Raw genomic sequence first — 16,102 nt, forward strand, 5'->3', positions numbered from 1 at the left:
ACATAGGAAACCTTCCTCATTCTTAATGATGACCCCATGGTTTTCCAATTAGAAGTATATTATATGATAAAGTACTTAATAGGTCTCCTGTTAGTGGAAAACTATGGTGTTTCCAATCCTTTGCAAAGACAAGACAAAAGTGTGGGTCTGGAAGATAACTTTTGAGTGAGAAGAAAGTCCTGGATCAAAGGGTATGTTTGTAATTTCTACAGATATTGCCAAATCGAGCTACATGGAAGTTGTTCTGTTTACACTACCCCCTGCTATGTGTCTACTTCCCTGCTAAACATTTTCATCCTTGCTGATACCATAAGGGAATACACTATCATGTTAACTTGCATTATCATTTTGTGAATAGGTTGAGTATCTTTCATTGTGTTTAAAAACCATGCGTATTTCTTTGTGGTCTTTTTCTTGATGATTTGAAGAAACTCTGCATATTAACGCAATCATCTTCGTATTCGTTGAAAGGATTTATTTCCAGCCTAATCATGGGCTTTTGACTTAGTGTATGGTGATTTTGCTAGGCAAAAACATGCCCTTTTTCTTGGCCGCACCGCATGGCTTGTGGGATCTTAGTTCCCCAACCAGGGATCAAGCCCGTGCCCCCTGCAGCGGAAGCACAGAATCCTAACCACTGGACCACCAGGGAACTCCCGCCATTTTTTTTTAAGTTGCATTCAATGATGTACTGGGATTAGCTCTGACTGGTTGGCGAGAGCCAGTTGTGCACTTGTGTCCGTCTTTTCCCACTTCTGGGTTCAGTGGCTTCAAATTAGGTGCTTGAAATTGGCCAAGATGGGAGTTTTTACACAGAGGAAATTGACAAATGCTACAAAACAGGAAGACATGAGCCATCAGGCAATGGAAGAGACAGAGAGACAGACGGGCAGACTGAAGCTAGCTTTCTCTCTGTCTTGCCAGGACCTGAAACTCTGGGCAAAAGCCTATCTCTCCCAGTCCAGGAGGGCCAGTTCCTACGCCTGGACTGTGTCACCGACAGCAACCCTCCGGCCACGATGAGCTGGACCCGGGGGAGCCTGACCCTGAGCCCCTCAAATTCCTCGACCCCTGGGGTCCTGGAGCTGCCCCGGGTGGAACTGGGGGACCATGGGAAATATGTCTGCCGAGCTCAGCATCCGCTGGCCTCCCAGGAAGCATCTCTGAGCCTCGTTGTGAAAAGTGAGTTGGAACACACCTGAGGGAAGGACGCCTGGGTTCTAGGGAGAGGAGAGTCTCCTCTGATCCCTCCCATCTCTCCCCACAGACCCCCCGCAGCTGCTGGGACCCTCCTGCTCCCCGGAGGATGAGGGTCTGCATTGCAGCTGCTCCTCCCGAGCTCAGCCGGTCCCCTCCCTGCGCTGGCGGCTGGGGGAGGGGCTGCTGGAGGGGAATTTCAGCAACGCCTCCTTCAAGGTCACCTCCAGCTCGGCTGGGCCCTGGGCCAACAGCTCCCTGAGCCTCAGCGAGGGGCTCAGCTCTGGCCTCAGACTCAGCTGCGAGGCCCTGAACGGCCACGGGAAACAGAGCGCCACTGTCCTGCTGCTGCCAGGTCTGGGAGCTGTGAAGGGCCATGTCCGGGGAAAGGGGACACACGAGTCTGCGTGCTAGAAGATACTGAGAGGGAGAGAAATGAGCCTGATTCAGGGCAAAAGGGGAACTAGAGTTCAGGGTCCTCTGTCGGTTGGCTGGGGTGGGGGCTGGGGACACAGGAGGCTACAATCATATAGAAGGATGGGGGACAAAGGACAGAGTCCTGGATAGAAGTGGGCACACTCGTGGGTCATGGATTTGAGAAGGCTGGTCACTTAGGTGCCTGCTTAGGGACACTGGAGGTCACCCCAAGTGTCTTATCTGCAGGGAGGCCAGCACCCAGGACCGGTGTGGCTTTGGGGGCCGTCGGGGGATCTGGCGTCACAGCCCTGCTAGCTGTCTGCCTCTGCCTCATCTTCTTCGTGTGAGTGGTGGCCCCAGTTTGGGACAAGACTTCCCGAGGTGGTGGTACGGGGGGCAGGGGGCAAAGGAGGGGGAGACTCAAAGAATTTTTCAGAACTCAAAGCTCAGAGCTGAGGGCCCTGGTAGAGTGATGAAGCCAGGAAGGAGGGCAGTTAGTTGAATCGGCATCAGGAATGTAGCCTCCTGACATCTGGGCCAAGTGTGGACTCTGGTGCCAGCCATCCTGGAGGAGGGAACAGGTGTTCTGGTCATGGTCTCTGCAGCTGGACGCCAGCCTGCACTCAGTCAGTCCTTCTCAGCTCCATGCAGTGAGCCCACCAAGCTGAAAGGCCCTGGTCTCTCTCTTCAGAGTGAAGATCTACAGGAAGAAGTCAGCGGAGAAGGCATCAAGCAGAGATGGCGTCCGTCCAGCGTTGAGTTCCATCTCTCTGGTGAGTGATGTGGGCAACTTTCCATCCAGTGTCTCCACTGGACACCTCTCCCCCAACAGGGGCCATAGCAGCTTACTCAGCACCTCAAAAAATGAGTTCCTCCTCCCCACCTCCAAATTTGTTCTTCCTCCTGAATTTCCTGTTGCACTCAAATCACCCTCTCCTCTTTCCCCTCCATCACTTCCCAGAGCCAAGAATTGCCCAAGTCTTGTCCATCTTCCTTTTAGCAAAGCTCATCTCCATTTGGCCCCTTCCCTGCTGAGCCCTCACATTCTCTCTGCTGGGTCACTGGCTTCATCTCTCTCCCCGAACAAGCTCTCGGCAAGAAATTCCCATAACAGCTGTCCTTCGGTCACCCTGTGCTTGCTCTCCACTGTCTAGATCCAACAGAAATATGATGCGAGCCATGTATATAACTTAAAACTTAGCCACGTTAAAAAAGTAGAAAGGAACATGAGATCAATTTTAATATAATATTTTATTTAACCCAATGTAGCCAAAGTATTATTTCAAACATCATGTCATCAACAGTCAATATAAACATACAAATTATTGAGATTTCTTTCTTTCTTTCTTTCTTTTTCTGTCTTTCTTTCTTTCTCTCTTTCTTTCTTTCTTTTTCTTTCTTTCTTTCTTTCTTTCTTTCTCTCTCTCTTTCTCCCTTCCTTCCTCTTTTTTCTTTCTTTCTTTTTCTTCCTTCCTTCCTCCCTCCCTCCCTCCCCCTCCCCCTTTCTTTCTTTCTTTCTTTTTTTAAATTTATTTATTTTTGGCTGCGTGGGTCTTTGTTGCTGCAGGCAGGCTTTCTCTAGTTGCAGCGAGTGGGGGCTACTCTTCGTTGTGGTGCATGGGCTTCTCATTGTGGTGACTTTTGTTGCAGAGCACAGGCTCTAGGTGCAAGAGCTTCAGTAGTTGTGGCTCACAGGCTCAGTAGTTGTGGCTCTTGGGCTCTAGAGTGCAGGCTCAGTAGTTGTGGCTCACGGGCTTAGTTGCTCCGTGGCATGTGGGATCCTCCAGGGACCAGGGCTCGAATCCCATGTCCCCTGCATTGACAGGAGGATTCTTAACCATTGCGCCACCAGGGAAGTCCCTCTTTTTTTCCTTCTTTCTTCCCTTCTTTCCTCCTTTCTTTCTCCCTTCCTCCCTTCCTCCCTTCCTTCCTTCCTTCCTTTCTTTCTCTTTCTTTCCTTCTTTCTTTCTTTCCTCCTTTCTTTCTCCCTTCCTCCCTTCCTCCCTTCCTTCCTTCCTTCCTTTCTTTCTTTCTTTCTCTATCTTTCTTTCTTTCTTTCTTTCTTTCTTTCTTTCTTTCCTTTCTTTCTTTCTTTCTTTCTTCTTTCTCTTTCTTTCTTTCTTTCTTGACTTTGAACTCCAGTATGCATTTTGTACTCACAGCACATCTTTGTTCTGGCTCACCACATTTCATAGGCTCAAGAGCCACGTGTGGCTGGGGGCTCCTGTGCTGGACAGTGCAGGCCTAGGGAATCAAGACCAAATTCTTCAGTCTGGTGTTCTGTGATCTGTCCCCTGCCAAGTTCTCCAGCCGGCATCTTGTCCCTCCCCACAAAATGAGCTTATTATATTCTATGATATTATGATTTATAATAAGAAATATATATTTGGTCTTTATCCCCTATTCCTGGCACAGAGCTCCTAGAACCGTTGAACTTTCCTGTGATGGGAGTGATAAAGGTATCTCTTGTTAGATTCATGGGGTGACTTTTGGGAAGCACCTAAGGATTGGGGCTGGTTGCTGGGAGAACCAACCATGCAATTGGGGGATTGGAACTTTCAGTCCCACGCCCTGACCTCCAGGGATGGGAAAGGGGCTGGAGGATGAGTTTAATCCCCAAGGAACAATGATTCAGTCAATCATGGCTATGGAATGAAGCCTCCATAAAACCCCCCAAAGTATGGGGCTCAGAGAGCTTCCAGGTTGGTGAACAAGTGGAGATTTGAAGAGGATGAAGCAATCGGAGAGGACATGGAAACTCTGCACCCTTTCCCTATACCTTGCCCTACACATCTCTTCCATCTGGCTGTTCCTGAGTTATATCCTTTAATTTAAAAAAAAAAACAGCTAATTTAATAAGTGAAATATTTCTCTGAGTTCTGGGAGCTGCTCTAGCAAATTAATGGAATCTGAGGAGAGGGGTTGTGGGAATCTCTGATTGACAGCTGTCTGGTCAGAAGCACAGGTGAGAATCTGGGGCTTGTGATTGGCATGTGAGGTTGAGGGTGGGGCAGGCTTGTGGGACTGAGCCCTTAACAGTGTCAGAATTGCTCTGAATTGTAGGACACCCAGCTGGTGCTACAGACATGCTTGTTGGTGTGCAAATCCCCCCGCCCCTGCCCCATATTGTAAGTGGTTCCAGGATCCTTATATCTCCAGGCAGGGCTCGCTCTTTGTGACTTTGTGCGTTTGCATTCGAGATTTCCTCTGTCCTGATCCCATTTGCACTGGTCAAGCCCTCAGTCATCTTTCTTGCCCCAATTAATTTTTTTATTATTATTTTTTTATTGAACTAGAGTTGATTTACAATATTGTGTTAGTTTCTGGTATACAGCAAAGTGATTCCTATATGTATATTCTTTTTCAGATTATTTTCCATTATAGTTTATTAAAAGATATTATACATAGTTCCCAGTGCTATACAGTAGGGCCCTGTTGTTTATCTGTTTTATATGTAATAGTGTGTATCTGCTAATCCCAAACTCCTGATTTATCCCTCCCTGCCTCCCCTGTAACCATAAGTTTGTTTTCTGTCTGTGAGTCTGTTTCTGTTTTGTAAATAAGTTCTTTTGTATCATTCTTTTAGATTCCACATATAAACGATATCATATGATATTTGTCTTTCTCTGTCTGACTTACTTCACTTAGTATGATAATCTCTAGGTCCCTCCATGTTGCTGAAAATGGCATTATTTCATTCTTTTTTGAAAAATTTATTTTATTGAAGTATAGCTGATTTACAATGTTGTGTTAATTTCTGCTGTACAGCAAAGTGATTCAGATATATATATATATATATATATATATATATATATATATATACACATTCTTTTTCATATTCCTTTCCATTATGGTTTATCACTGGATTTTTTTTTTAATTAATGAACTTATTTATTTATTTTTGGCTGCGTTGGGTCTTCGTTGCTGCATGTGGGCTTTCTCTAGTTGTGGCAAGCGGGGGCTACTCTTCGTTGCGGTGCACGGGCTTCGTGTTGCAGTAGCTTCTCTTGTTGCAAAGCATGGGCTCTAGGCGCACAGGCTTCAGTAGTTGTGACACGTGGGCTCAGTAGTTGTGGCGCACGGGCTTAGTTGCTCCGCGGCATGTGAGATCTTCCCGGACCGGGGCTCAAACCCATGTCCCCTGCATTGGCAGGCGGATTCTTAACCACTGTGCCACCAGGGAAACCCTATTACTGGATACTGAGTATAGTTCCCTGTGCTATACAGTAGGGCCTTGTTGTTTATCCATCCTATATATAATACTTTGCATCTGCTAATGCCAAACTCCCAATCCATCCCTCCCCCACCCCCCCCTCCTTGGCAACCACAAGTCTGTTCTCTATGTCAGTGAGTCTGTTTCTGTTTTATTGCATTCTTTTTTTATGTCATTTAAATATTCCCCTGCCCTATTCCAGACCGACTGTCATCATGCATCCCTGTAATAATCACAGGCCTGTCCCCACCACACTGTGAGCCCCTGGAGGGTAGTGCAGGTCTCCTGCAGACCTCTGTGACTCTCACCCACAGCACCCTGCTTCTGTCCATCAAGTCACATTTTGCAATTCGATAGGTTTTGAGTTTGCAACAATTTCATACAGTCTCCTTGTCCTCATAGACTGTCCAAGGTCAGGGATCTTGTCTGTGGAAGAATCACTTCACCTTGCTCACTCAGTCTGTTTTCCTAATTGTAAAATGAGGGTAATATTTATATGATCCATGGAGGGAAGTTGTAAGGATTCAGTGGGGTGAGTAACAAGAAGAGCAGACCACTATGATTAAAGGAATGAATGAATGAATGAGCGAGTGAATGAATGAGTGAATCCTCAGGAAATGGGTGTGAAATGGATAAGGGAATAATTGCCCCCCTCAAGCCCCAGGTTCCCTTCTCCAGACCTCAACAGCCAGCTCTGAAGCTCTTCTCTCGTCCCACTCAGGGTCACCTCAATGAATCCTGTTCAGACAGCCCCTCAGACTACCAGACCCCAGCTCCGGCCACCTCCACCTCAGGGAAGGAGCAGGAGCTCCATTACGCCACCCTCAATTTCCGCAGGCTGAGGACCCACAACTTTCAAGACCAGGACACCACCGAGTACTCAGAGATCAAGATCCAGAAATAATGCCCCCGCCCCCAACCCCAGAACCAGGCTGGAGCCCAGAAAATGCATCTCTGAAGAAAATGTGTGCCAGGCACCGATTCTTGAAGACTTGACTGCCCTCTGAGCCAGAGCTTATAAATGAGAATGTGAAGCTCCTTGGAGTGGCTAAAGGTCACAGAGAGTCCTAGGTTCAAATCCAGGCCCTGGTAACCCTAAGGGTGTTATATCAGGCAAGTCACTTTACCTCTCTGTGCTTCAGTTTCCTTCTCTGTAAAATGGGGATAATATCCATTAGGTATATTGTTAAGTGGGAAAAATGCACTTTGGGAGTTGTTAACTACATTGTTATGTGTTAAGTTTACCTCAGGATGGAGGGAGATGTCAGCTTTTGGCTCTACCACATATTTCTATTTTGCCTGACTATTTTTAAGAACATGAATTATTTTTTGTTTGTTTGTTTTTCCGGGAGGGAGGAGATGAAACATGTATTATTTTTTTAAAGTAAACCTAAATTTACCTCTCTGGATGGAGAAGATATTTCCCAATACATGTATCTAACAAAGGACACCTAGAATATATAATGAATATATTTTTTTAAATAACAAATAATTTAAAAATAAATTTGAGGGCTTCCCTGGTGGCACAGTGGTTAAGAATCCGCCTGCCAATGCAGGGGACACGGGTTCAAGCCCTGGTCCGGGAAGATCCCACATGCCGCAGAGCAACTAAGCCCATGCGCCACAACAGGCTCGAGCCTGTGCTCTAGAGCCCGCGAGCCACAACTACTGAAGCCCGCATGCCTAGAGCCCATGCTCCGTAACAAGAGAAGCCACCACAATGAGAAGCCCGTGCACCGCAACAAAGAGTAGCCCCCACTCACCCTGACTAGAGAAAGCCCGCATGCAGCAACAAAGACCCAACGCAGCCAAAAATAAATAAATTAAAATAATAAGAATAATAAATATATATATATATAAATTATAAAATAAATAAATAAATAAATTTGAAAAAAAGTTTAAAGGGATATGTAAAGAGCTCCCACAAATCAATTAGAAAAAGGCAGACAACCGAATAGAAAGACAAGATAGTCAAATGGCCAATAAGCATACAGAAAAGTATTCAACTTCTGTAGCTGTCAAGGAAATAAAAATTAAAATCACAATGGTGCCAACTGCATAGTTACATTGGCTAAGATAGTAAAAATAATATCAAGGAAATCAAGTGTTGAGGATATTACGCTTAGTGAAATAAACCAGTTACAGAATGACAAATGCTGCATGATTCCAGCTATAGGAAGTATTTAAAGAAATCAAACTCTGAAACAGAAGGTAGAGGGGCCCTGGGGGAGACTCAGAGAAGGGGAGTTAGGAAGTTGCTATTCAATAGGTGTAGAGTTTCATTTTTGCAAGATGAAAACATTCTAGAGATTTGATGGCCAACAATGTGCATATAATTAACACTATTATACCGTACACTTAAAAATGGTTAAGATGGTAAATTTTATGTTATTTTTTTTTTAACCACGATTTTTAAAAAAGTACTATATAGTGGTTACCAGGGGCTGGGGACTGGGGGTGTCGGTGGACAGTTAATGTTTAGTGGGTACAGAATTCCAGTTTGGGATGATGAAAAAGTTCTAGAGATGGATGGTGATGATGGTTGCACAATGTGAATATGCTTAATGCCATTGAATTGTACACTTGAAACATGGTTAAACCAGTATGTCATGGATACTTCATCACAATAAAAAATGTTTCCTTAAAGAACATCAAGTGTTGGTGAAGATGTGGCGCAACTGGAACTCTCCTACACTGCTGGTAGGAGTGAGAATTGGTACAACCGCTCGGGAAAGCATTTGTCACTCTCTACTAACACTGAGCACACGAGAGAGCCATTCAACTCCCAGGTGTGCACCCAACAGAAGCACGTACACATGTTCACCAAATGTATACAAGAGTGTTCATAGCAGTGCTTGTTGTAATGGCTGAAAACAGGAACCTGCCCAAATTCCCATCAACAGTAAGACAGGCGACAACAAGGTCCTACTGTATAGCACAGGGAACTATATTCAGTATCTTGTAATAAGCCATAGTGGAAAAGAATATGAAAAAGTACATATATATGTACATATATATACACATGGCTGAATCACTGTGCTGTACACCAGAAACTAACACAACACTGTAAATCAACTATACTTCAGTCTAAAAAAAAAAACCAAAACAGTAAGACAGGTAAATAGATAGTAAATTATTCACGCAATGGAAAACGTAACAACTGCACACAACATGTATGAATCTTCCAAACAATGTTGAGTGAAAGAACCCAGGCACAAAGCGTACATACTATGTGATATCCTTGATATGAGGTTCAGACAAAACTAATCTTAAAAAAAAGGAAAAAAATGTTAAAAAGCAGCTTTCACTGCTGAGGGCCCAGATTCAGTCCCTGGTTGGGGGACTAAGATCCCACAAGCCGTGTGGCACAGCTGAAAAAAAAAACAAACCCTGATCTTAGGTATTAGAAGTCCAGATACTGGTAACCCGCAGCGGGTAGTGGCTGTAGGAGGGCAGTAGGGGTATCCTGGGGTTTCCAGTAAGGATCTGTTTCTTGATCTGGGCACTCATTGCTCAGATATATTCACTCTCTGAAAGGTTATTGTTTTTTTTTAAATACTGGGTCTTACTCCTATTCTTTTTTTTTTTTTTTTCAAATTTATTTTTTATTTATTTTTGGCTGCATTGGGTCTTTGTTGCTGCACACGGGCTTTCTCCAGTTGCGGCGAGCGGGGGCTACTCTTTGTTGCGGTGCGTGGGCTTCTCATTGCAGTGGCTTCTCTTGTTGCAGAGCATGGGCTCTAGGGCACCAGGGCTTCAGTAGTTGCAGCACGCAGGCTCAGGAGTTGTGGCTCACGGGATTTGTTGCTCTGTGGCGTGTGGGATCTTCCCGAACCAAGGCTCGAACCCGTGTCCCCTGCATTGGCAGGTGGATTCTTAACCACTGCGCCACCAGGGAAGTCCCTATGAAACATTTTTGAGTCAAACAATTGTGATGTGTGCTCTTTTCTATATGAATATTACTCTTGAATAAAATTTCCATTAAGCTTTAAAAAGATGATCCTTGTAAGTTTCTAACTCTGATTTCCACCAAACTATAAGCTTCCCCAGGGCAGGGACAGTACTAGGTCCAGCCTTGTGTTTTCAGAGCCTAGCCTTGGACACAACACATAAACTGGACTCAGTAAACCTTTGAAATGATTTGCACTCAAGTGCAAGGGGAAGACACAGCCGGGCTCTGCTGAGGCTTCCCATGTTGTTTCCAGCCCAATCCTCTCTCCTAAGTTCTGAATCCCAGTGTCCTCCTCCACATCTCTCCCTGATTGACCACAGGTGCTTTGCTTTCAATGTATCCCAAGCCGGACTCTGCATCACCCCTCAAGCCTGGTTCTCCCCTGTGTCCTCCGTCCGGGACTCGAGAATGTGCATCCAGTAGCACGGTGTCTGACTCCCAATATCAACCAAGGAGAGCATCGCACCCCTGTGCCCAGATTAGCTCCATCTCCCTACCAGGACACAATTTCTGGCCCAGCACTTCTTGGATCTTGTGAAACAGGCCTCCTCCCCTTCTCCAGTCTCTCCGGTTTCCATTTAGGTTCCTCTCTGTCTGTTCCTCCAAGAGGCCACTGTCTGAACCACTTCCTGAATCTGGTGAGTCTGCATCTTCTCCTCTCCCCGGGGGTTGTAAGCTCCCTCTGGCCACTGTATAAAGTGCCTCAAGACCCAGCTACCAGGTCCAGTAGTATTCAAGGCCCAGCTTTCAGCACGAAGCCTTCTTCAACCCTGTCCTATCATCCTGGGGAAGAGTCTTTTTTTTTTTTTTAATATTTATTTATTTATTTGCATTGGGTCTTAGTTGCAGCAGGCAGGCTCACCGGCTCCTTAGTAGCAGCTTGTCAGTTCCTTAGTTGTGGCATGAGAACTCTTACTTGCGGCATGCATGTGGGATTTAGTTCCCAGACCAGGGATCAAACCCGGGCCCCCTGCACTGGGACCACAGAGTCTTAACCACTGTGCCACCATGGAAGTCCCCTGGGGAAGATTCTGGAACTCCCTCCTCTGGAACCCCACAGACCTCATTCATCTCTCCACTGTAGTTTTTTATTTTTTAAAGATTGATTGATTGATTGATTGATTGATTGCTATGTTGGGTCTTCGTTTCTATGCTAGGGCTTTCTCTAGTTGCAGCAAGCGGGGGCCACCCTTCATCGCGGAGCACGGGCCTCTCACTATCGTGGCCTCTCTTGTTGCAGAGCACAGGCTCCAGACGCACAGGCTCAGTAGTTGTGGCTCACGGGCCTAGTTGCTCCGTGGCATGTGGGATCTTCCCAGACCAGGGCTCGAACCCGTGTCCCCTGCATTGGCAGGCAGATTCTCAACCACTGCGCCACCAGGGAAGCCCCATCCACTGTAGTTTTAATCACAGGGCCTAGAGGCTGTCTAACCTGTCTTAGTGAAGGCAGAGGAGGGCAGCTATTAAAATTGTAAGCCCCTAACCCGCCTACATTGTTGGTAGGGATGTAAATTGGTGCAGCCACTATAGGGAGCAGTATGTAGGTTCCTTAAAAAACTAAAAATAGAGTTACCATATGATCCTGCAATCCCACTCCTGGGCATATATCCAAAGAAAACTCTAATTCAAAAAGATACATGCACCCCAATGTTCACAGCAGCACTATTTACAGTAGCTAAGACATGGAAACAACCTAAATGTCCATCGACAGTTGAATGAATCAAGAAGATGTGGTATTCATATACAATGGAATATTACTCGGCCATAAAAAAGAATGAAATAATGCCATTTGTAACAGCATGGATGGACTGAGAGATTATCATACTAAGTGAAGAAAGTCAGACAGAGAAAGACAAATACCATATGATATCACTTACATGTGGAATCTAAAATATGACACAAATGAACTTACCTGTGAAACAGAAACAGACTCAGTTATAGAGAACAGACTTGTGGTTGCTGGGAAGGGGGGGGTGGAAGAGGGGAGGGGATGGACTGGGAGCTTGGGATTAGCAGATGCAAACTATTATATACAGAATGGATAAATAACAAGGTCCTACTGTCCAGCACAGGGAACTATATTAAATATCTTGTAATAAGCCATAATGGAAAAGAAAAAAATTGTAAGCCCTTTCCTAATAACCAAAAAAATGGAAAAAATCCAAATATCTATCAATGGATGAATGAACAAACAAACTGTGATCCATCCATACAATGGCATATCATTCGGCCATAGAAGCACGGATACACTTTACGACATGGATGAACCTCAAAAATATGCTAAATGAAAGATGCAAGACACAAATGGTCACATATTGTAAAATTCCATTTACATGAAACATCCAAAATAGGTAAATCCATAGAGACTGAAAGCAGATTAGGGGCTGCCGGGGGCTTTGGGGAGGAGGAACTGGAGAGTAAGTGTTTAATGGGTACGGAGTTTCTTTTTGGGGTGATGGGAAATGTTTTGGAACTAGATAGAGGTGTTGGTTACAAAACATTGTGCATATACTAAATGCCACTAAATTGTTCACTTTAAAATGGTTAATTTTATGTCATGAGAATTTCTCCTTTATTAAAATAATAATGATAATGCTAATAACAGTAATGTAAAGTCCTTCCACCAGGATTCAAGCACCTGCCTCACCAATTAACCTCTTGCTACTGCCACTTGCTCACGCGTCAAATGGGGATGACAACATTCCTTAGCTCATTTTGTTGTTTTGAGAATTCAGTGAATTCATGCCCACAGGCATGGTGCAGTGCCCTGCGCTTGGTGAGCCCGCAGTGACTGTCACCTGCAGGTGGCTGGTCACAGCGCACCCAGCCGAACACTGCCCAGGTAATCATTAAACTTACTCAACAGCCGCTAGGTTTGAAGCTGTAAATGTGTGGCACCCTCATCAAGTGGGTGTTTCTGTGGTCATGGGTAAAGGATGTTGACATGCAAGTTAGCGAAGCAGAAATATGAGGCTTATTTCAAGTCTTCGTGGTCAGGGTTCTGTTTCGATTCCCCCCCTCTTTCTTCACCAGTTCCCACTGAGTCAACAACTCCCTGATCTGTCCCCTCTTCTCTATCCCAGCCTGGCCTCTCTCCCCTGATCGTTAAAACACCGTCCTCCTCAAAAATCTGGGCTCCGGTGTCACCCCATCCAGCCCATCACCACCACCAGCAGCAGAGGGAGTGAATACGCAGCTCCAACTCTGTCCCTCCCCTCCTAAATGTCCTTCCATGCCTGCCCCTTTCCCTCAAGAGGAAGTATCAACTTCAGTGAGAGTTATTCAAGAACTTTCACACTCACACCTTCATCTACCCTTGGCGCTCCCCGGTGGTCTAGTGGTTAGGATTTGGCGCTCTCATCTACCCTAACCACACCCCCTTTTAGCCACCACTTCACACACCTTAGCCACATCCCTGAAGATCTCATACCCCTTCCTGTCTCTCCAACCTTCATTCATATGGTCCCATCCCACTATAATATTGTCCCCTTTCTCCATCTTTGCGATACGTGCTTATCCTTTGAGATCTGGCTCAAATATCACCTCCTCAAACAAGCTATCAATACATTCCCTGCTTTACCCCGCCCCCACCCCTGCACTTTCCCGTGGGTGGATTAGAGCACGGTTTATCAACCTCAGCACTATTGATATCTGGGCATTTGGGGGCTGAATGATTCTTTGTTGTGCGGGTGTGTCTTGTGCATTGTAGGATGTCAAGGAGCACCTCTGATCTCTATCCATGAGATGTCAGTAGCTTCCCCTGACCAGTTTTGACAACCAAAAATGTCTCCAAACATTACCAAATGCCCGTGGGAGAGCAAAAAGTCCCCCACCCCCCAGCAGAACCACTGGGTTAGAGCCTCCCTCCTCTGCACTCACACAGAAACTTCAGTGGAAGGACAAACTTTCCCCAGTTCTTCTTTTCAAAGTCACCACAAACACCATTTCCTCACTCCTGGAAAAGTTTCAAAACAATTAAGTGCATTTCAGTTCCTTTGCATCGCATTCATGAGAGGAGGCTTGGGAAATTCCTACATTTGCTCCTCATTTCTTTGTTCCCCAAACTTCTTTTTGTTGTTGTTCCCAATCTGCATTCTACCATACACTGAGAATAACAAGAGGAAGAAGATACAGTTTCTGCCTCAGAGGAGTTCAAGTTCATGGGGTAAGGTTTGGGAAAGGAACAAAAATACGTAACCTATTAAAACACAGTGTGATGAGGTTCCTTTCAAGATGGACATAGGGTATTAAGAGAAAAGCAGGAGTTGGCCAAGCAGAGAAAACGAAAAGCAGCCCAGATAGTAATAACATCAGGTATAAAACAAGGAGGTGGGAGAGGATCTGGCAGCTGTTTGGGCAAGAGTGATCAGTGTGCAGTAGTGAAACCTGGGGTAAAGGAGACAAGGTGAGGTCACATCCCTAGAAACTTTGACTGGTCTCTGCTCTCCAAAGACTTTGTAGCCATGTTGAGGAGGCTGGACTTCATCCTTCAGTCTGTCACACAAAAAACAAATCTGGATTACGATAAAAAGAGAGTTTATTCAAAAGGATTATTGCAATAAGGGGAATGGGATTATTGCAACAGGGAAAAGGAAACTTCTCTTTGTTAAAAAACAAGTCTTAATAAAGTTTAAAATATGGAAATCAGACAAAGCATCCCTTCCGATCACAGTGGAATAAAACTAGAAATCGATAACAGAAAGGAAACTGGAAAACTCACAAATATGTGGAAATTAAACAGCACGCTCTTCAACAATCAAGAGTCCAAGAAGAAGTCACTGGGGAAATTAGAAAATACCTTGGGACAAATGAAAACCAAAACACATACCAAAATTTATGGGATGCTGTCAAAGCAGTGCTAAAAGAAAAATTTATAGCTGTAGATGCTTACATTGAAAAAGAAGAAAGGTTTCAAACAAACCACATAATTTTACAGATTAAGAAGCTAGAAAAACAAAACAAAACTAAACCTAAAGCTGGCAGAAGGAAATAAATAATAAAGATTAGAATGGAGATAAATGAATAGAAAAGCAATAGAAGAAATCAACAAAACTAAAAGTTGATTCTTTGAAAAGATCAACAAGACTGACCAACTTTTTTTTTTTTTTTTTAATTATTCACTTATTTATTTATGGCTGTGTTGGGTCTTTGTTTCTGTGCGAGGGCTTTCTCTAGTTGCGGCAAGCAGGGGCCACTCTTCATCGCGGTGCGCGGGCCTCTCACTGTCGCGGCCTCTCTTGTTGCGGAGCACAGGCTCCAGACGCGCAGGTTCAGCGGCTGTGGCCCACGGGCCCAGTTGCTCCGCGGCATGTGGGATCTTCCCAGACCAGGGCTCGAACCCGTGTGCCTTGCATTGGCAGGCAGACTCTCAACCACTGCGCCACCAGGGAAGCCCCAACTTTTTAAAATATAAATTTATTTATTTTATTTTTGGCTGTGCTGGGTCCTCGTTGCTGCGCGTGGGCTTTCTCTAGTCGCGGTGAGTGGGGGCTACTCTTCGTCGCAGTGCGTGGGCTTCTCATTGTGGTGGCTTCTCTAGCTGCAGAGCATGGGTTCTAGGCATGCGGGCTTCAGTAGTTGTGACTCACAGGCTCAGTAGTTGTGGCTCGCGGGCTCTAGAGCGCAGGCTCAGTAGTTGTGGCGCACAGGATTAGTTGCTCCGCGGCATGTGGGATCTTCCCGGACCAGGGCTCGAACCCGTGTCCCCTGCATTGGCAGCCGGATTCTTAACCACTGTACCACCAGGGAAGTACAAGACTGACCAACTTTTAACTAGATGAACTAAGAATGAAAGAGAAAAGACTCAAATTACAAAAATCAGAAATGAAAGTGAGAATATTACTACTGATTCTACAAAAATAAAAAAAAAGATTATAAGAGTACTATTAACAATTGTATAGCAACAAATTGGGTAACCCAGATGAATGGACAAATTCCTAGAAACACACAATCTACTAAGACTAAATCATGAAGAAATAGAAAATCTGAATAGACCTGTAACTAGTAATAAGATTGAATCAGTAATTTAAAACCTCACAACAAAGAAAAGCTCAGGACCAGATGGCTTCATGAATGAATTCTACTAAACATTTAAAGAAGAATTAACACCAATCTTTATTAAACTCTTCCAAAAAATCAAAGAGGAGGGAACACTTCCTAACTCATTCTTTGAGGCCAATGCTACCCTGATACCAAAGCCAGACAAAGAGACTACAAGAAAATAAAACCACAGGCCAATATTCCTTAGATATGACAGCGAAACAGAGACAACAAAAGAAAAGTGAAAAAATTGGACTTCACCAAAATTAAAAACATTTGTGTAT

The 16,102-nt window shown here is 44.9% G+C and overlaps 1 protein-coding gene across 3 annotated transcripts in view; it reads left to right on the plus strand.

Moving 5' to 3' along the window:
* The window catches only part of LOC309616761 (sialic acid-binding Ig-like lectin 5), a gene marked incomplete at its 5' end in the record, with an annotated part of 28,596 nt that extends 14,610 nt beyond the window's left edge, over positions 1-13,986 (plus strand). For 2 of the 3 annotated variants that reach the window (XM_082367712.1, XM_082367710.1), the window contains 4 exons: positions 925-1,182; positions 1,268-1,552; positions 1,861-1,957; positions 2,306-2,990. In XM_082367712.1, coding sequence (XP_082223838.1) covers positions 925-1,182; positions 1,268-1,552; positions 1,861-1,957; positions 2,306-2,768 — 1,103 coding nt within the window. In that variant the 3' untranslated portion in view covers positions 2,769-2,990. Of the gene's footprint in view, positions 1-924; positions 1,183-1,267; positions 1,553-1,860; positions 1,958-2,305; positions 2,991-6,548 lie in introns of those variants that run through there. The other variant, XM_082367711.1, reaches the window with a different exon arrangement.
* Between the last annotated feature and the right edge of the window lie 2,116 nt (positions 13,987-16,102).

This window comes from Balaenoptera borealis, assembly GCF_965194805.1.
Source record: "Balaenoptera borealis genome assembly, chromosome: 19".
Classification (NCBI taxonomy): Eukaryota; Metazoa; Chordata; class Mammalia; order Artiodactyla; family Balaenopteridae; genus Balaenoptera; species Balaenoptera borealis.